This window comes from Erythrolamprus reginae, chromosome 3 (genome assembly GCF_031021105.1).
Source record: "Erythrolamprus reginae isolate rEryReg1 chromosome 3, rEryReg1.hap1, whole genome shotgun sequence".
NCBI lineage: Eukaryota > Metazoa > Chordata > Lepidosauria > Squamata > Dipsadidae > Erythrolamprus > Erythrolamprus reginae.
Window position 1 is genome coordinate 109873078 of NC_091952.1, and position 22740 is coordinate 109895817.

Consider the following 22740-nt stretch of genomic DNA (forward strand, 5'->3'; position numbering starts at 1 on the left):
CTCCCCTTTTTAACCTCTACTTGAGGCTACTGAGTAAGGTCATGTGAAAGTAGAAGTTGCAGTGTCAACAGTACCAAAGAAAAATAGAGGAAACTGAATATGAGCAGCCAGTACGAAGCATTATATAAACTTAACTGTTTTAACTGAAACATGGTTACAAATTAGGATGCTTAGATCTGTGCAGCTCGATTAAGCTATGATTTCAGATGTTGGATCAGATGCTTGCTACCATACCTTTTCATTTAACCAGAAAATTTTCCAACCCAGTTATTCGTTATTAAGATAATAAATTTACCTGATACAGTCAGACTTCCACCCAATTAAAATAATCTGCGACCCAAGCAATCAATCTTCTAATAGGAATAAAAAACATTTGAAACAACAAAAAAGATACAAATTGTATTTCAGCCAAATACAGACTTGGACAATCGTGAAGATTTGACAGATATTTTTCTTTTCTTTCATATCCAATTACCCTTTTGCAACATCTGACCACTATCTGGTTTTGCTTTCTCATTTCTCTTTCCTTTCCAATTGAGTTGCCCTTTTTCACATCTAGAATGCTATTTCTGCACAAAGGAGGGAGGGAGGGAAATATGTACATTTCTTTATGCTTTCTGTGTGTGAGAGAGAAAGTGCTATTGATGCTATGGTGGCTATAGCCCTTCCATGTTAAGCACAAGTTCTCCTGCCTGAACAGGTATGATGGGAAATCCTGGGCAATTTACTACTTTCCTTGATCAGTAGAAATTATTTGTCTCTTTAAGACCATGTGTAATATTTATACGGTAATTGCAAAATAGGCAGTCCCCTTTCTGATGCAGATCAGCAGATCAGCCCAGACGTAGACAAATGCACCAATTCTGTGACACCCCTGAAAGAGAGCTTCAACAAACCAGTCAAACAAGCGATTGCCAACTGTGAAAATCCATCATATCTCACCGAGTAAATGCTCAGTGTGGGAATATACCTGAAATGTTCCGCTATTAGCTCAGGATGTGGGCTGAATGAAAGAAGCTTAACAGACCGGTTTAAAGAGAAACTATCAGATGAAATGGAGGACAAAGTCATTTGTCAAGGCACCCCAGAGGCTTCATCCACCATTCTAAAAATATATTTAATTTTCTACTGATTCTCTGTTTTGATATTGTCTTCTGGTGTTTGCCTATTGGACATTGTCCCTTTGTCTAAGTCCAGGACATGGAATCGTTTTTGGTGTTTCATCCGATGTGGCAGACACTTGTGATACCATCAAATGCACTGTGACTTACAGCCTGGTCCTTCTTTTATTAGGTAAAATCCATGCTTATGTTCCAATAGTTTCAACAAATCTCTAGAGATTTCAGCTGTTCATGTAGTCCAAAAAAATTTGTTTCTAATCATGGATGATAGCTGCTGCAGAAATGCATATTTTTGGCTGACTTAGTTGTTGTGATATATTTAGACAATAACAGATGACCCTTTAAATTTATCTGACTCTGTCAAAGCAAAATAGCTCAATAGTTGTTGGAGGACCAGGAAAAAGAATGGTAGAAATGAGCAGTAAGCTCATTAATCTCTAGCTGGCCATTAAGTGGAATGTCAAATTTGGTTTTAAGTCTGATCCCAGTCAGCCAAACATCTTACTTCACATTTACCTTGAGATAATTTTATAGTATCCTTTTTTATCATTTTGGTTGAGAGAGAGAGAGAATGAGAATAAAATAAAGCAAATGTACTTGGAATTGGACTTTTAGACAAAAAAGAATCCATATGAGTTGCATAAATATATTAATTAAAAAACATGCAACTAAAAAAAAAACATTGAGGGAGGGGGGAGAGGGAGGGAGGGAAGGAGGAGTCTGCAAACTATAAAAACTACAAAATATGCTAGAAAAGCAATCCAGCAGGCATCTATTTGGGCAACAAGAAACAAATGGTCTTTTAAATCTTTTGGCAGCAATAAAACATCAACAACTATAAGTGTAAGTATAATATTCCATGGGAGAAATTACAGCAGTAGAGGTGTAGAAATAATGGAAAGGTTTTGATTGTTTTGGCACAAGGGTACAGTAGACGCAGCTGGCTAGAAGAATAGCTGTAGACCTTGGAGGTTTGTATTTTGATAGTTGTCTAATAGTGAAAATTGCTTTCTGTTGCTGAAATTTTCACTTGATTATCCAAGCAGTTTGGCAAAAGCTCATCTCAATTATGTCTGATGCCAACATAATGTTTCCACTGGTATTTTTACCTGGGGATTTGGCACAAGTTTTATCAAGGGAGCCAGTCTGTGTTGATCCCCTGTACTTCTTTTCATTCAGCTGGCAGAATGAAGTAAATTGCAAACCCTGAGAAATGGCAACCCAGACACACCTGTTTTCCTGACTGTCACAAGAATAAATTAATAATTATCAGGGAGTATAAGTGCATGGTAAGTTGTATTGATTTTTTGCCTTCCTCTTCAGGGCGGAAAGTGTCACCAATCACAGCATTTAACTGGAAGGAAGATGATACTGATTTGAAGACAGGAAGATGATATAAAACAATGCAGCCAAAAATCCTACATAGTGTTAAGTTTTCCACCATAGTACTGCTGATTGCCAACCCATGTGCTCCATATGGGGCTACTATTTGAAAATTATCTGGCGCAGAATGCAGCGAGGCAGGCAGTTCTGAATCCTGCTAGTATTGCACATCCTGAGTGAGATGCACTGAATACCAGTTTGCTTCCAGGTCCAATTCAAGTTCAATTGCCATTTTTTAAGACCTTCAAAGCATGGTATTAGGTTACCTGAGAAACAATTTTGTCTTAATTACATAGACCTGTTCCATTCGGTTGGGCAAGAACAGTGTGTTCCAGACCCTGTTGTGGGATCAAGGAAGAGAGAGCCTGTTCTGCCACTGGCCCCTCCCTTTGGATCACCTTGATCCCTGAAGTGAGGCAGGCCATCAGTCTGAACTTCCAGGAAAGCATTAAAACCTGACTCTGTCAACTACCATGGGAATCCAATAGTGGCATGCATAGTTCCCTCTAAGCTGAGCAGTGAGCAATCGCTCACTTAAAAATCATCATCAACTCAGAGTTTTTCAAACCTGCCCAGAAGACGAGAGGGAAAGAGTGAGAGGGAAGGAGAGAGAGAGGAAGAGAGGAAGAGACAGAAACAGATAGAAAAAAGAGAGGAAGGAAAAGAGAAAGAAAAAGAATGGGAGTAAGGAAGAGAGAAAGAAAATCAAAATCTAGTTTGAAACTAGCTCAACTATTTAAGTGGCATTTTGATATTGATAGAGTTGCCCTATTATGAGCTCACTGTTATAGACACACAGTACAGTATTTTATTTTGAAATTCTCTGAGGCAAAACAGGGTGGGTTTTTTGTTTGTTTGTTTGTTTGTTTATTTATTTATTTATTTAATATTTCTGTGCCGCCCAGTCCCAAAGGGACTGCCGCTCAGACACTATACTTTTCTGCCCCCCCCAAAAAAAAAATTAGAGGGAACACTGGTGGCATGTAATCCTGGCGAGGGGAGGGGCTGGTGCTTTATGGGCGCCCCTCCATCTTTTCAACTTGGTCCATTTTTTATGTATTTTATAGCTTTTTAGACGTACGTATACACATTTAACCAATACATCTTCAATTGATCCAAGGAATGTGATTTTTCTCAGTATGTGCTTGGGTTTAGAGAGAGGGAGGGGGAAGAGAGAGAATGAGAAATTTTGGCAAACGGCAAACGTATAAGATGTGGATACTCTGGTGTTTATCTTGACAGGTTTTTTTGAAGTGGAACTATTGAAATAGGATAGAGGAATGGACATAATCTGCTGCTTGTCATGATCATGTTCTGTCTGGGTAATCTATCCAACCCATTCACTAAGATGAGAGGTTGAAACAGAAGTGTACAATGAGAAAGACAAATGTTTAGACGAGGAGGAAACAATGGAAAAACAGATGCATTTTCAGCATGGCTGGATGCTGCAGGCAAAGTCTCTAAGATTGATCTGTACAAAAAAGAGAAATGATCTAATAGACCAAGTTTCTTCAATGATCATGTGTATGGAAGAAATCTGGCAGAAAGCCTGATGTGATTTCCAACCAAATTGGGGAGTGGCTGTTCCTGCTATTGACAAGTTAGTAGAGGGTTTGTAAGAGGCTTTAGGAAGATCCAGTTGATTTTTCACAAATAGCTGAGCACTCTGCAAATATTGGGTGGGTGGGTGGGAATAGAAACTCCTAGAACAGAATGTTTATACTGTATGTCCTAAAAAAGGAAAGAACCACAACAGGAGTGATTATGAGCAAACTGAGCCATAGGAAATTGCAAACAGTATCTTCTGTACTGTGTATTATGTCACGGAGAGGGGCAGAATACAAGTCCAATCAATCAATCAATCAATCAATCAATCAATAAATAAATAAATAAATAAGTCTTCTTTATTCTTCCAAGCAATTGTGGATCACTTGTAGAAGGCAGGTGCACATCTGATAGTTGAGACAATCTTCAAAACTAAACTTCCTAAAAATCAAATCATTAAAGAAATAGTGATTTAATAAAACATTTTGAATAAGCAGAGATGTGGAGAGGAAGTCACAGCAAGAAAAATGCTGTTTCAGTACCTTAAGAAATTCAAACAAGTTCATGAAGAGGGTTGCACTGGTACATCTTCATAAATATTGCTTAGAAATATATAGATTGCTCTAAAGCAATCTATTGTTACATTATTTAACACTCAGTGTAAACTTTGCTAAATTGTTTTAATGTCATACAAATAATAGGGTACATTTTTTGGCAATGATTTTCATATCAGTTCTTCCATGACAGTAATTATATAATTAACTAAAAAACCCAGATACCAAATAGAAATGTACATGATACCAAATAGAAATGTACATGATCAACCAAGACAAGAAGTAAGAAAATATATCTATAGGTAGTCCTTGACGTATATCTTATCCCTTAGCAACTTTTGAAATAGACCCTGAAAAGGGGACTTATGATGCAGATTCAAAGTTCTGATTCCACCCCTGCCCCACAGACACATAACCATATTTTAGGTGCTTTTTCCAAGGAGATGCAAGGCCATTGTTCACGTTAGTGTTTGTCAGTCATTGTCATGTATTTAATTTTATAGATATTGTAAGGTAAATTGTAAGGAACCTAATTCTATCAATAAATAATAATATTAAGTATGATATCAAGTTTTATTCAACATACCTCTAGGTCAGTGATGGCGAACCTTTTTTTCCTTGGGTGCCCACACCCATAATTCAATGCCTGGGGATGGTGAAAACAGCTTCTACTGCTCCCTGGAGACCCTCTGGCCCTCTGTTTCCCAACTTCTGGTGGGCCCAGTAGGCTTCCCCCAGTAGGCTTCCCCCATCTCTCTGGTCTCCCAGTTTCTAGTTTACTGTCTTAATCACTAGATTTCTCCTATAGCTAAATAAGTGCAGGAAAACTACATATACAGTGGTATCACTACTTATGAACTTAATTCGTTCCATGACCAGGTTCTTAAGTAGAAAAGTTTGTGAGAAGAAGCTATTTTCCCAATAATGCATGCCATTGGGGAAACCACAGGGAGGGTGTAGGCCCTGTTTCCTCCCAGGAGATTCCTAGAGAGGCCCCACAGAGGCTTTTCTGGTTACAGTTTCGGAGGTTCGGGTTTGTAAATGGAAAATGATTCTTGAGAAGAGGCAAAAATATCTTGAACACCTGGTTCTTATCTAGAAAAGTTTGTGAGATGTTTTTAGGTAGAGGTACCACTGTCCTGTCCTGTACTATACTATACTGTACTCTTCCTGTACCACTGTCCTGTCCTGTCCTGTCCTGTACTGTACTCTTCTCTTTCAAAATAATTTTGAAATCAAATTTCCTTTTATCAAACTGAATTAGAATCAGAAAAAATATAGAATATCTGCTTGGTATTCTTGCAAGTTGATGTCCATCAGATAAATTCAACTGTCATGATTCCTGGCATTATTTTTTTTTTGTTGAAAAATCTTGATAATGTTGTTATGATTGCTTGTTTTGAAATGTTAGTTCCCTTTTTGAAGCCACTCTGACAAAATAGGATTTCCAAAGCTCTTAGAAAAAGCAACAATGTAATTTATATGTCAAGATTCATGCTGAATGAATGGTGTAGAAGACACACAAAATCAAAAATTTGTTTTCCTTTAGATATCCAGTTCTGCTATTGCTTTCAGATGCACAAATATCTATTTAGATGTAGAAAGTCTGAATATTTGAGAAAGAAAATCTACAGAACAGCATTTTCTCAGACATTCGAACCACCCTTTTCTTTTTGGCATTTAAAAGTCTATAAAAACATAGCTATTGAAACACATCTTGGAGTCTGCATAGAGGTTGTTTTCCATTTACAACATACATACATACATACATACATACATACATACATACATACATACATACACACACACACACACACGCGCGCGCGCGCGCGTAAGTCCCCTGAATTTACATTTGATCAGTGACCATTTGAAGTTACTGAAAAAAGTTATGATTTTTCATACTTATGACTTTTGCAGATCTACATGGTCACATGGTCATAATTCAGATGCTTGGCAACTGGTTCCTATTTGTGACAACTTCACTTAAGCCAGATTCACTTAACAACTTTGTTGCTAACTGAAGTGATTCACTTAACAAGATCATACAATTGGGCAAAATTCACTTAACAACTGTCTTGCTTACAATGGAGAATTTGGGGTCAATTGTTATCATAAGTCGAGGACTACCTGTATTTTTTTTCCCTCGTAACTGAAATAATTGTGACTTAGCAAATATATTCTATTCCTTGTTCTTACATAGCTATTTTTATTACAATGTTATTTTATGAGATCTATTTCTTTTGTTTTTATTGCTTTTATCCTGACTTATGGAAGAGAGATTATATGCCACTCAAAATTTGTTTTGATGGGAATGCCCTATGAGCCCTGAAAATGAATAAAAGTATGAATACATACCTCCCTCACTGAGAGTGGTAAACACTTAGTCTGAAAAAGACATCTGTCACATGCTGCCAGAGCCCACTTATATAATATTCAACTTCTCTTTCTGCTTTCCAAGTTACTGATTCTATTGATCGAGGCTCATGAGCTTCCAAGGAAACCCAGGCTTCTCCAAACAAAGTCAGACATCTAATCTTCAAACCTTTTCATAATAATTAAACAGGGAAGTTTATATTATATTGACAGCTAGTAAATAATGAATATTTCTAATCAAGATGGAGCACATTCAACAATAGCACCAAATGGTTAAAGGCTGTTTACACAATTCTTCAGTATATATTTATATTTGAGGAAGGGAGTATAAGCACATCAATTTAAGCAGGCAATGTGCGGCAAATGTACTGCATTAATGTGAAATGTGTATTTGTATATGACAGATGGATTAAAGATAAGCCTTGACTTATGGCCAGAAATGACCATTCAGTGCTACAATAGTTGTTGTGGCCTGTCAGCTGCCAGCACCACTAGCACCAGAGTCAGACTAGGAGGAGGAGGAGGGGCAGTGTGGGCCAAGCTTCAGAGCCCTTGGAAGGCTCTGATTAGGAAGCAGAATCAGAGGCAGATGCAGAGCCAGGGTCTTCTGTCCACCCCCAGGTGGAGAAGAAACTGTCTTTGGCCCTGAGATAAGTGAGGGGGAGGAACAGATGGGGCCCATCTCAAAGTGCGTATGCCTAGAGAAGAGAGGAGAGCAACGGAAAGCAATAACCCAGCTCTCAGGGAAAAGAAGCCGTAGACGCTAGCCAGCCCCTGCCTGGCTAGGAAATTAAATAATAGGAGTTTGCGAGTCATCTCTTGTTGCAGACAAGAGTTTGTTTTCCAGTGTACATCAATCAGGTCAGACTCCTTTGCCAGAACCAGGTTTGTTGGGACAAATTGCTCTGTATTTGAGATGCCAATTGAGTCTCCCGGCTGGGAAATAATAGGTAGTGAATTTGGCTCAGCCATTGTAAACAGGAACTGTTTCTGCTTGGCTTAATCATTGACGGAGTTTTTATCTTGAGTTCTCATGTGAATAGAGACTGTTCGTACCCTGTTTCGGGATGGGAAAAGATGTTCATTTGTAATTATTTTTGGTTTTGGCTATCCAACGTAAATAAAGACTGTTCCTGCTGTTTTAAAAGGGGGAGTTTTACTCATGAGTAAGTGGTTTCCCACTGCTTGCGAAGGCTGGGTCAGAACAACAGCCTGAAAAAAGGTGCTTTGTGTAAAGTACGTCTGGCTTTAAAAATGTTATACTGTCTCCTCCCACTCTACATGGCCGCATGGTCACATTTAAGGTGCTTGGCAACTAGCTAAAGTTTAAGATTGGGTGACGTATGCTGTGATCACATGACTGTGATTATTACCATCACTACCCCCAGTTCCTGGTGGCTTTTGTTAGTTTCAAGGGGTGGGGGGAGGAAATGCCCATTCAGGAAAATGGATTCAGCCTTAAGACCATATGATTAGGCTGACAACTGCTATAAAAATGGTCCCAAAATTGGGTCCAGGCAAACGGATGCCAGAGCCTACGACAAATTTCCAGTCCCTATTCTAGTCTTAAGTTTAGAACTATTTATTTGCATGTATTGGAGATGTCAAGTACATGTAACCTCTGTAATATCCTATAATCTACTGTACACTGCTAAAATTCTTACGTCTGCTGGTAACCTTCAATTGTGTAAAACTGGAAAGTATAGGAAAACAATTATTGAACTAAAGTAACTCAAATGAGCTAATTTATAGAATGCCAAGACCCATGATTCCCATTGTAATACAATTTTGCCTTCCAACTACTTCCCAGAAACCCATGGGAGGATGGGAGGAACCATATCCCCACTCTCTTCCCCCCCTCCCTCTGCCCCATGCACCCTATTTTCAGGTTACAAGGCCAAACAGATAAATAATAATTGGTGCTTTGGAACAGAGACAGAAATTTGAAATCTCTTTAACAGTGATGGATGGCAAGGGAAACATAGAGAGCAACATGTCTGCTAGAGTAGGGCTGGCTGCGGGACACAGACCATTTATGGATGTGTCCTATTCCTCTCTGTCAGGTTGGGAAGCAGGAATAAGTTTTCCTCATGGTCATAGCTCCTTTTGTTACCACTTCTCCCCCCAAAATGGCAGGCAGCTGTGGCTTAGAGGTAGAGCTCTTGCCTCGCAATCAGGAGGTTGTAAGTTCGATCCTTGGTAGAGGCAGATATTGGGTCTCCTGCTTAGGCAAGGGGTTGAAAACTAACCTCCCCATCTCAATAAGAAAATTGCATACAAACAAAAAAGGACATGTAGCAAACTTCAAAAGCCGTTATAAAAGCATATGCAACCAAATAAAAGTAGAACGTCTCCACTACCACAGCATACAAGAGGAAAACCTCCTATGCACCAAATCCAATCGAGCCTTCTACAACTTGGTCAACAACAAACTCAAAGACTCTAGACCTATCCCACCTCTCAAAGGACCTAACAACAAAGAATATAATGGTGATTCATCCAAAGCTAACCTCCTCAACTCATTCTTTGGCTCTGTCTTTGTCAACAGCAATGGCTCATTCCCTAATTTCATCACTTGCATCTTAAACTCTCTCAATGACCATAGGTTACAACCGTAGCTTACGAAGTGTGCTGGTGCTGAAGGATTTTTCAAATATTATGCTCAGTGGTTCAGCTATAGTAGAAGAGAGCTTTTTTAGGAAGTATGCACATAGACCGCCTGGTCCGACTGATAGAGAAGGTTTAAGGTCACGTAATGCTTTTTCAACTCAGTATTCATTGAAGTCTATTTGGGTTATACTAATAACAAAAGACCTAAGTGCCACTGCGACAACATCGCCAAGAAGGCTTCAAGAATTGTTAATCATAGCTTCTGCTCTGGCAATCTCACACTACTTACCAAAGTTTACAAAACTTTTGCCAGACACATCCTAGAATACAGCTCATCTGTTTGGAACCCATACTGCATCTCGGACATTAACACCCTCAAAAATGTCCAAAGATACTTCACCAGAAGAGCCCTTCACTCCTCCATCCGAAACAGAATACCCTATGAAATAGACTCACTATCCTGGGTCTAGAAAGCTTACAACTATGATGCCTTAAACATGATCTAAGTATTGCCCACAAGATCATATGCTGCAACGTCCTGCCTGTCAATGACTACTTCAGCTTCAATCACAACAACACAAGAGCACACAATAGATACAAGCTTAATATTAACTGCTCCAAATTGGACTGTAAAAAATACGACTTTAGTAATAGAGTTGTTGAAGCGTGGAACTCAAAATGAGTTCCACACTTCGACAACTCTATTACTAAAGTCATATTTTTTGGACTCCATAGTATCTTCCCCCAACCCCCAACATTTTACCCTTAGACTATCTAGGGTTGACTTCTCCAGGTTCCTAAGAGGAAGGGGCATGCATAAGTAAGGGGCATGCATAAGTGCACTAGCGTGCCTCCCGTCCCCTGTCCTATTGTCTCTCCTATATCTCATATATCATATCTACTATCCCTATATCTTTTCTTTTATTCTCTTACTGGTATATTTTATTCCTATATTTTCACTTCTATTCTTTCTCTAATATATTTACTTGAGTATATCCTCTATAACCTTCATTGTGTATTATTGTGCATTGGAAAAAATAAATAAATAAATAAAATAAATAAATAAATAAATAGATGACCTGCAAGGTCCCTTCCAACTCTGTTAATCTGTTAAATCTATTTAAAAAGAGGAGTGATTTCCAGTGCTGTAAGCTTCCTACAAACAGCAGGAAATGAGGAAAGCCAGCAGCAAGTTAAGAGTCTCTCCCAGTTCCACTGCTTTTTTGCCTGTTAATAGTCATTCTATTTCTCTCTTTAGGAAATATCTATAAAAAGTGACCCAAGAGGTTGTCCACTAGTCAAACAGTCAAGACAATTAGCCTTGCCCTGGAGGTTCTGTAATGAGTATAAGAATATTGCAAGCTTCATTATGACTTTGCACTCTCCCAATTGTTCTAACAGTTACTGGATTCCCTAACTTATGGGCATTACATAATTATGTTGAGGATGGCTGTCCATTATTATAAGTACTGTAATTCATGTATCACTCCTGTAATATAATATAGCAACGTTCAGGAACCATGTTGTTCAGTTATTGACTCTGTTAACCATCAGTGCAAAGCAAAGCATAGAAAAGGAGGAGGACTGGGCAGGCTCAAATTTAATACAACAAAGTTGATGCTTATTTTATAATCTAGTAGAAAACTCCATTTTTGAAACTAAATCTTATGTGTATCTACTCATTAAATCCCATTCTACTCAAACAGAATTACTTCCATATAAATCTTTTTTTAGCCTGGCATTTTGCCAGTTCTGTAAGATTTATACCTTAGATTTATTAAGTCTAGTAAGCAGCAGTATCCCAGGGCACCAAAGCTGAAGCACACTGTTCTAGGAAATCTCAGAATAGAACAACAGATATTAAAATAGTCACTAAAAATGACAAAATACACGTGGAGTTCAAAGATATAATACAAACAATTATGGTTATACTCAAGAGTTACAACTAATGTTTAAATCTCATTTAAAGCATTAATATAAACTGAATAAAGGTGTTCTTTCCAATTTACCATAATTTTTCAAATACAATTTCTAAATATATTTTATCAATTTAGAAATAATATAAATTGATTTCCTAAACTGTCCCGTATGGCTTCATTATGGTATTACTTTTATTTATACCATGGAAAATACATTTCTTTCCCTCTCTCTCTCTCTCTCTCTTTCTCTCTCTCTCTCTTAACCATATGCATTTTTAGGATGAAGACTCTTAGCAAGATGTTCTTTCAACTCAGTGGAATCTCACTAAAGTGGATTTTGTGGATTCTTCTATCAGTTTCCTTAAAATAGCTGTCTAGTCAAAATTCTGTTTATCATTAACCAATGTAGCTGTAGCGAATTTAGAGGATAGCCCTGACAAGCAGAGAGAAGCTATATTACCAAGGCAACAACCATATCAAACTGGCTTAAGCCCATACCAAAAAAGTAGTTTCCAAAAATTTCTCAGATAGCTTCCCCTTTCACATGAAGGTAAAATGGGAAGATGAGAAAGCATATTCAAAGGATCTTTTTCAATTGTTATTCTACTAAAAGTAGTCTTAAATAATACAGTGCCCAGGTCTAGGTCTGAGCCTCTCTGAGTCCACCTTGGAATGAGCGGCATATAAACACAACACAATACAATACAATACAATACAATACAATACAATACAATACAATACAATACATACATACATACATACATACATACATACATACATAAATACATCATACATACATACATACATAAATCTTATAGGGCTGCACAACTTCAGTGCAAGTCTTCAGCGCAAGTATTTTCAACCTAGACAATAAACAACTGCACTACACACTTCCTTATATATTCCTCTAATATACTATAGCTTTAACTCTGCCAAATAATTTATGTAGCACATCCCTGATATAATGCTTTGAGCTCTGCAATCTGACATTCAGTATATAACCATGGTGCCTTTTTGACCCAGAGCATAAAGAGGAAATTGCATGTGGAAAAGTCCCAAATTGTGTAAACAACCAAGAAGTTCCGTTCTCTGGGCATTAGACTAAGACATTTACAACTGTAGGAGAAGTTTATTTCACACAGTGATAAACTTTTCTTTGTTCGTCCAGTGCAGCCTTGACACAAGGACCTACTGATAAGCCTCATGTGTCAGGGTCCATCTATAGGGAACCTAAGGCTCTGTATCAAACCTGAATGACAATCTATCAATCTCCACTTCATTGTTAGTCTATTACCTAGTGCATCCAATCACCTAATACAACTCTGGATTCTCCCCAGTCTGTGACATCTCCCAAGACTCTAGCCTAAGAACCATCAGACAAGGGGTCTGTTTACATTACAGTGTACAGTGTCTATTACAAAAACCAAGACTGAAAGAAAGAGCATGAGTGAGGGAGAGAGGGAGGAGGGAGGGAGGGAAGAAGGGAGGGAGGGAGGGAGGAAGAAAATGTTTGCCAAATTCAGTTGAACCCCAACTATCACTCATGCACATTCATTTCAATTGTAATATTCTATGCAGCTCCTTCCACTACTTTCCCACACAAAAATGCTATGTACAAAAAATCCATGTAAAGTCACAAGAACACTTATAATAAAATTAACTCCAGGAATTGCCTACCTAACATTTTAATTTGCTTTTATTATTTGAAGTGGAAGGAAGAATGAAAAAAAAATATTCCAATAAAAAGACAAGCCATGTAATCCTAGAGAATTTCAGTATCAACTCCATCTATACAAATATACAAACTCTAAAGCCTGAGCTACAACCAACCTCATCTCAAATCCGAATGGGACTAACACTAGTGGCACGAGCAAGGAGCTCTCTAAACCCCATTGCCCTTCATAAAATGAACAACTAATGAATCACCTTAGTACTGAAATAAAAATGTTAGCACGTGCTTGGGGTTGTCAATTGTTAATTTGGCATCATCAACATGGATGGCACTTTACAAAACAGGGACAGCTGTGAAAGGAGAAAGAGTAACAAAGCATGAACATGAACAAGAGGGCAAGTGTGAATAGTGTTTTCTCTTTGCATAGGCAGGAGCAAGTCTCTATTCATGTGTTCACATAATCCTTTAAGAAACGTACAAAATGCATCACTGCTGTCAGTGACACATTTGTGACTTACCATTTATCAATGTTGGACATCATTCTATAGCTGAGCTATCTGTTTCCCAAAGGATTAGAATGTTAGGAAATATTTAATGAAGAAAAATTTCCTATCCTTCCCGTCACTGAGGGCTGACAGTTTCTATGGCAATGTTACCAATTTTTCCCTAAAAGCAATCATGTTTCTATGAAAATATGTACACAGCAGTCATCCACATAAATGACAATATCACCGTAAAAACAGAAAGTTATTCCCTAATTGGCTTAGCCTTTTGCTTTCATTCTCAACTTAAATTGCAATTTCCAATTTCCACCTCTTTAGTTTTTCATTGCAGCACCATATTGTTACATTATAAACCTCCCCTAGATATTTCAAACAAACGGTGACAAACATTTCCAGAAACACAATACCAATAATTCAAGGAAGCAATAGACATGTTCGTGTTCTTTTTGGTAAATGCTTCCGAGCTTCTACAATTCAACAACTGAATGCTCTTCCACTCAAAAAACATTATACTGTATTTCCCATATTTTTCCAATTCTGTTCTCAGTTCTTGGCAACCAAGAACACGGGAGTCCTTCTTCAAAAGCCAGAGATAAATACATAAACTTTCACACGAACTTCCATTCAGGGTATGCTGTCAATGGAATATTGTTAATTGCTAAGGTGAGTCTCAGGTTGTATACTTTATGAAAAAATCCTTTCCTCTCTCCAAATTTTGCGTGGTGATCAGAAATATTACAGGCAAGAAAGAAGAACAGAAGAACACTCATTTGGTTGGACTTGTAGAGATGGATTCCTTCTGGTTCACACCGGTTGTATAGAATAGTAACGAGCTGCTGATGATGTCACGATGATGTCACAGAACCGGTTCTGTCAGTGGTGGTCCATGGACGCCATCATCTTTTGTGGGGGATTTAAAAAAAATTCTGGTATTTTTTTTTCTTCTGCACATGCGCGAAAGTCAAGTTTTGGCACTGTGCATGAGTCACCATCTTGTTTTGGCTTTTTTAAAAAAAAGGATTTTCTGATACTGCGCATGTGTGCAAAGCATGTACACTCCTACAAAACGCAGCCACGTAGTGCGGGAGGAAGTGAATCGGCAGCAAGGTAAATTAGAACCCACCCCTGGACTTGTATTAGTCAAACCCAAAACATTAGTAGAAATAATTTTACATTTTGGGGAGTCTTGGCATGTTACAGGACCAAGAGGTTTGCAAATGCATTTTGGGAAATACATAACATGGCATTTTTAGCTAAAACAAATCACACCCCTAATTTAGTGAAATAATAACGTAGAAAGCTGTTGGTACTTGGATGTCTAACTAGACAGATTAATAAGTTTATTGTTCATAATAATTAACATACTATAAAATAACAGTAGAATAGTAAGATTACAAGATTAATAATAAAAAGAGAAGGTTAAATAAAATACAGAAGGTTACAACAAGATATACCCAGCACTATAACTACAAATTTAAGCATTTCTTTCTAAAAAACAGCAAAATAAAAGCCACAACCTGGCTGTTCATAGATGGGAGCATTGTCTGCAAGAAGATAATTCTATTGTTCAAGGTCCAATCCCTTGAGTTCACCTACCATCAATTTGACCATAATCAGATTATAAATGGAGCAATGCAGGACATAATTATAAATTACGTAATTAATAACGGAGGGAAAGGGCATTTACAATACAGTATTTCCTTTCAAGATATGGCTACAGCCCAAGGGATGTAAAAGCCCTTCTCAATAAAGCACTGGCAATATTAATCGGGTACTGGGTGAAGTTTTTATATTGTTTATAGTGATGGTACCAAGATAAAGTTTGGATTGTACTTCATTGGCATCTTTATTGCCATTCCTTTCAAAAAACCTAAACTCTTACATTTTTTTCTGTTCTGAGACATTCTCCTAAAGATGGTATGGAATTCATGGAGTGACAAAATTTACTGTATTTTTCAGAGTATAAGACACACTTTTTTTCCTCCCTAAAAGAGGCTGAAAATTCAGGTGCGTCTTATACTCTGAATGCCGCTTTTTCCGAAGCTTTTTCCCCCAAGTCTAACTAGGTGCTAACGATCTTCCCAGCTCTTATCTTGAAGGTTCTTTCATTGTTACTGTCTGCAAAGAATGTTTTCCAAGCTCTAAGTCTTTGCAGGTTTTTTTATTACTCTAACTTGCTCCAAGTAAATTTCTTTCCAGCCCTAACCAAGTGCTAACGATGTTCCCAGCTCTTACCACTTGCATGCTCTCATTGTTACTTTCTGCTAAGAATGTTTTCCAAGCCCTGTCTTTGCAGGGTTTTTCTTTTTCATTATTATTATTATTATTATTATTATTATTATTGATTAGATTTGTATACCGCCCCTCTCCGTAGACTCGGGGCGGCTCATAACAACAATAAAACAATATACAACAAATCTAATAATTTAAAAGACATTAAAAAACCCTTATTAAAAAGCAAAAACATACACACAAACATACCATGCATAAACTGTATAGGCCTGGGGGAGATGTCTCAATTCCCCCATGCCTGACGGCAGAGGTGGGTTTTGAGGAGTTTACGAAAGGCAAGGAGGGTGGAGGCAATCCTAATCTCCGGGGAGAGCTGGTTCCAGAGGGTCGGGGCTGCCACAGAGAAGGCTCTTCCCCTGGGTCCCGCCAAACGACATTGTTTAGTCATCAGGACCCGGAGAAGGCCAACTCTGTGGGACCTAACCGGTCACTGGGATTCGTGCGGCAGAAGGCAGTCCCGAAGATATTCTGGTCCGATGCCATGAAGGGCTTCATAGGTCTAACTTGCTCCAAATGTTTCTTTCCAGCCCTAACTAGGTGCTAATGATGTTCCCAGCTCTAATCCGCTTGCAATCTCTTTTAATGTTACTCTCTGTGAATAATGTTTTCCAAGCGCTAAGTCTTTGCATGTTTTTTTTTCATTGCTCTACTTGCTCAAAATTTTCTTTCCAGCCATAACCAGGTTCTAACATTGTTCCCAACTCGTACTGGCTTGCAAGCTCTTTCATTGTTACTATCTCCAAATAAGGGGTTTTTTAAAGCCATAACTAGGGGATAAAATAATGTGTTGAAACTGACCAGACTAAGGATGCTAGCCGGATGATTATCTGGTAAACAGATTCTTTTCCCTATTTTCCTCCCCAAAAACTAAGGTTCATCTTATACTCCGGTGCGTCTTATACTCTAAAAAATAAGGTAGTTAATTGATTCCCAATTGTGTAATGGAGAAAACAGTTTTGGCCAGGTGGGATTCTTAAAGGTTTTCTACAGTAGGTTCTTTTATTGCCTAATAGTACAAAATGTATTTTAATGGGGATGGAAGGTAATTTCCATCCTTCAATAAGCAGTTCTTAAGGAAGCACATCTTCCTTATGAAGTTGTTGGGTTTTAACCATAGTGTGTGGAAGTCATGATCTGGCAGTCACATATCACTAATCCACAATAAATAGTTTTATATATCATGCCAAGACAAAGATCACTATAACTAGGCATATAAAACATGTTCATAGGGACATTTACTGAGAACAGATTTTTCTTACCTGATTTTATTAGAAAAAATAATAAGTAAAGTTGCATTTTGTCTGAAATATGATTGATAATGATCACAAGATTTTCCAAATAAATGTAAGTTAATAAAAATTATGTTTAATTAAGTTTCATATGAATAATGGAAAACTTGACCAAGCTGAACACATCTGCTTTATATAATATATGTTAAGGAGTGTACAGAACCCTTGAGTTATTAAGGATATACACAGAGGAAACATGGGATTCCAGCAAATATCCAGGAGATATGAGTAATTATTCAGTCATACAAAAAGATACATTACAGTTCTATTAGTGTTAACTTTTGAAAATAAGTAAGTCAAGCAATCTGGTCATACACATTCAAATCAGTCAAAATTTCTCAATACAATAATATTACAAGCCTGTCTTTGTCTTGCATATCAGACATACATTACAGCGTACATCAAACTATCATTAAACACATAGTGCCTATTACATCAGTCACATTGAACCAACAGAAAGAACAGAGATAGCAGAGAGAGAACCCAACTGTTTTGTACAAAAGACTAATAATATATAACTTTGATTTTTGTAAAGGTTGTGAGCTACTGAGTAATTGAAAGCACGTAGTAAATCTATCTGGGTGCATGATAATGTGTCTCTAACAATTATATATCTCAATTTAAACAGGATGATCAATAAATACTCCTTAAATTAATGTTGTTTTAATACTATTTTCATTTTCCAGTATTCACTTTTAATGATACAACCATAATCATCTGTGCATTTTTTGTAATTCAAATGTCTTGGTCACCATAAAACATCAAAATTGAAAGGAAAAAAAACATGAAGTGGTCTCTCTTAGAGTTTTTATATTTAATAGAAATTTATCTTTTATCACTGCATGACTCCTATTTCAATATACAAAAGGAAATTATGGAGTTTCTGTAATTATATCTCTCATCTACTCCTCTGGTTGACATAGCTAACCTTAGTCATGCTTAGCCATCTTACTAATAAATCACAATGCAATGTATGAACATAACCAATGAGTGACACAAGGAGAATCAAAACTTTACCTGGATTTAGTAAACTGTCATATTGTATATTTACCAGAATTATTGAAAGAATGATAATCAGATTATTTTAATTGGAGACATTAAAAATTGAGGGTTCATAGACCTATATATAACGAGTTGGTACCTTTTTAAATATGGTATTTATATTCATGGGGAAATCTTTAAATGTTAAAGACGTTTTGAATTATATCAGCCATCAGAATCACACTATTAGGGAGATAGGCAATATATAAATTGAATAAATAAAAATAAAAGAAATATACTAAGATTTGCAATCGGATTACATATAGTTGCATCATGCATAGAGGTCATTAAAAGAATCATATTCAGAAATTAGAAAACTAATATTACAGAAGTAATGCTTTTGAAAACACGTAATTTATCTCTTTTGGAAAAGCAATATTCTTTATTAATCAAAGGATGAAACAACCTGTACTATTTTAGCACAGACTGTATATTTTGCAATAATATTTTGTATTTGATTATACTATAGTACTACAGTATATGGTATTTATTAGTAATCCAGTGACTGTTGATCAATCAATAGTAGATTATTATTGTAACTCATTGGATTTTTTTTCTTTTTCATTTTTTTTTTGGTTTCCATCAGTTTTTAAAGTTAAATTTATATTTCATATTTTTTTCTACATTAAATAACTTTTTAAAAAATGATTATCAGAATTCTGTAAAAAAAAAATTATTCGCTGCTCAAAGCTTAGATTTATAAAATTGTTCAGAGGCCACCTCCAAATTTAAAGCAAGGAAGAAAACTGAAACTAGCCACACTTACTAAAGAGGTGGAGGAAATCAACACAATGAATATTAATTTGGATACCTGTTGATGACATGAGTCACTCTGTGTACTCCAACACACATAGGAAAGGCAATGGTAGTGTTCATAAAGATATTATGAGGAATATAACAGGAAGGAGCATGTTGTAGGAGCCTTTCATGTCACTCAAACATTAGATAAACATCTTAGGGAGATATTTATGTGAGCAAGATTCAGACAACTTGACACAATGGTCAGATATGGGAGATTCCATTCTATACCCTACAATGAGCATCTCTGCATTTGCAGACTGGCAGAGGTAAAAGACCTGTCTCACATCCTATTTAATTGTTGCTTGTATAAGAGGGTGAGAGACAAGTATCTTGGTCTATATACAAAATGAATAACCCATTGGAATCCCCATATCAAAACAACTTACCTTATGTGCGTCCAGAACCTGAAAATAACATTTAACACAGCACAGTATTTAAACAAAATGGTTTTGTTGAGATCTGCATATGTGGAACTCATTGGGTTAGATTGCAGTAGATTGAGATTCTAATTTCATTTTAAATTGTATTTTATCAAATTCCATTTTAAATTGTTTTTATCCAATTTTAGTCATTTTTTTTCTGGAACTTTGCACTTTGATATGGCCTGAGGGCTAATAATGCCATTAGATAATCTTAAAATGTCGCAGAATCATCCATTCATCTTTGTAATTTGTTTTGAATGCCTAGTAATGTGCAAAAGTAATGGGATTCAATTTTTTTTACTACTGGTTCTATGGGTGTGGCTTGGTGTGAATGACAGGGGAAAGATACTGTAAAATCTCCATCCCCTCCTCACTCCAAGGGAAGGTTACTGAAAAATCCCCATTTCCCTTCAATCAACTGAGACCCGCGAGACAGAGAATAGATGGGGGCGGGAACAGTCAGAAGTGGTCTTTACCGGTTCTCCAAACTATTTAAAATTTCCACTACTGATTCTCCAGAACTGGTCAGAACCTGCTGAATCCCCCCCTAATATTAGGTAATAATCAACACATTCAGAAAAAAAGGTCTGGCCTAATTATGATTTCCCTAAATACTAATAAATAATTATTTATTTTCCTAAATACTAAGGAAGGCCAGAATACCACTTCTCAATATTATATACTTGTCACTACTATATTGATATTCTAAGGATGGTATATGGCTAAAATATCAATTCTCCATAAGATCCAATTCTTTACACACCCTGGAATAAGCGGGAATAAGATATAAACTATAAGCATTATATCTAATAAACATGGACATGGATATTTTATATCATATAGTAATGTACGTTTGTGTTAAAACACATTTTAAAAGGTACAAATAATATAAATTATTAAAATAGTATAAAAGGCAGGGTAAAATATTGTATATCTTTATATCTAGCAGCACAATGAGAAAATTTAAGACAGTTGTTTACCTTTTCCACTGGAATAAAAAATAAATCAATATTTATTTCAAGGAAAATACATTAAACTGCAGATAGATTGTAGCTCCGGCTTTTACCAGTAAAAAGAGATTCAGCCATAAGATCAGAATTTTAGCCTATCTAATTAATATCAAAAAAGTAAAATGGAATAAAGTATTGATGGATAATATTTAGCTCCATCAGGCAATTGTAGTCCAATGGTCCCAGTGATTTGTCAGGAAAGACCTGATGCTTCAGCAATGATAAAGCTAAGTAGATGCAATTTTTCCATACTTATTTTAAGCCTCTGGCTGGAAGACCGCCAGAGTCTAATAAAAGAATGCAAATATGTTTAAGAGGAGCTTCTAAAACTGACATTTTTTAAAGAAATGCTTTACTTATATAAATGCTCATTATTTTTCTCCGAGAAACGCCATGTGATGCCGAAGCCTATTTCAAAAAGCCTACACAGACAGGGAGCAAATCATTATTAGCAGATTAACCCATTCATTCAAATAGGAAAGTTAACTGGTATTGATGTCTTCGCCAAGAATTAAAGGACTGCTGAACATCAGTCTGTCTTCAGACATTACAGAGTGTGGAGAAGCAGGAAACACCCAAGAGGAAAGTGAGGTATAAGAAGATATGACCATTGGATAAATAAAAACAAAGAGTGGAGAAGAAGAGAGCTAGCTCACAGAAACCAATATAGATAACAACATCACACATACTTACTACATATACAAAATCATACTTGTTCAGATATATTCATGCCCTACATACTTCTGTGCATATGGGTACCCACGGGAAATGTCTGAATTGACAACAGGCACAAATATGTAGAAGTAGCATGTGTTTTGAGTACAAATGGCTGAAAAATAAGGGGATCCATAAAGGTTAGGAAATACATTATCAACATTTATCCTTAGGCACCCACAGTAGGTACATTATGCAAGACATGTGCAAAACGTCAGGTACCTAGATGTATTTATTCATGCAGTCCAGAATTATACTCTTTCTCAAGCCATTGCAAGGTAAAACAGAAGCCACACGTTCCCCATTTCTAGGAACACCTCATATTACACGCATCCTCCCTCTCCCCCCTCCTCTTTCTGTATCTTTCTTTGCACAAATGCTTCATCTCGCCTACTCACCTCTCGTCGTTTTGCCATCCCTGATCTCCCAGTAGCAAATCTCGGAACCTGTATCTTGGAGGAAGCGGAGGAACCTCATTCTCCAGGTCTACCATCCTGAAAGGAAGATGAAAGCAGCCCTCGCAGGGATGCTAACGGCAGAAGCAGTGAGGAGCAAGATGAACACAGGGAGCCAAAAACCGAGACTTAGTCCGTGCTTAAAAGGAAGACCCAGGAGTATGTAATGCTACCAGGCGCTTGGTTTTTTTTTTTTCTCCCTGTAGCCGAACATGCAAAATCTGTTCCACCTGCTGGCAAAGTTATTTAAAAGCCTACACACACCCTTCCTTCTTTGCAACCTGTATCGCAACAGGAGGCAGAGGAGGGAGGGGGCGCGCGCGCACGCCCCGCAGCCAACCGGCCAGCGTCTCCAGATGCACGCGCAGGTCTCTTAGCCTGCCGGGATCGACAACAAAGGGTTGCCTGCCGCCGTTCTTTCTTGCCATCCTTCCCCGGCCATGCAAATGTCGTTTGGAGCTGCCGCTGAGAGCTCGGCCAATCGGGATTGGCCCTCAGGAGCTTGAATGTGTGACGTGCCGGGAACCTCGCTTTCTCCGCCAATAGCCTTTTCTTCCCTTATTAATATTCGGCGGCTGGATGAGGGTGATTCTCTCTCTCTCCCTCTCTCCAGGCCAGAGAATGAGCGCGGTTGGGTGAATGGAGGTAACCCCGGAGTGTTCAGTGACGGGCACACCGCCTTGTAAGGTGGCCCCTTGAGTGACAGTGGCGCCGCCTGTAAGGCAGCCGGCCTCCAACTATGCTTCAGTGCTTGGGTTTCCATTGTATAACAAAGGCAGTTGGTCGGTAAGGATAGCTTGTGAGGCCAGGTATTCAAACAGCAAATAGCATTCCCCCTTCTGCCTGGAAACAATAGAAAGGGAGCGCGCCCTTCTCCCGAAAAGCCCTTCGGAGCTCCCAATACCGTCTTCCCCGACTCAGCGGGCGAGAGAACGGGAATCGGCCGGGACCCAAATAAGGCGGGCAACCGTTTCCTACTGTGGTTTTCTTCATCCAGGGCTACTGCCCGGAGGGAGGGGGGACGCAGTAGGGTAGC

At 37.7% G+C, this 22740-nt stretch overlaps 1 protein-coding gene across 1 annotated transcript in view; it reads right to left on the minus strand.

Annotated features, from left to right (window-relative positions):
- The window catches only part of KCNT2 (potassium sodium-activated channel subfamily T member 2), a 295119-nt gene extending 273376 nt beyond the window's left edge, over window positions 1-21743 (minus strand). Inside the window, exon 1 of the mRNA XM_070746341.1 lies at window positions 21648-21743. Coding sequence (XP_070602442.1) covers window positions 21648-21742 — 95 coding nt within the window. The 5' untranslated portion in view covers window position 21743. The remainder of the gene's footprint in view (window positions 1-21647) is intronic.
- Window positions 21744-22740: the final 997 nt, after the last annotated feature.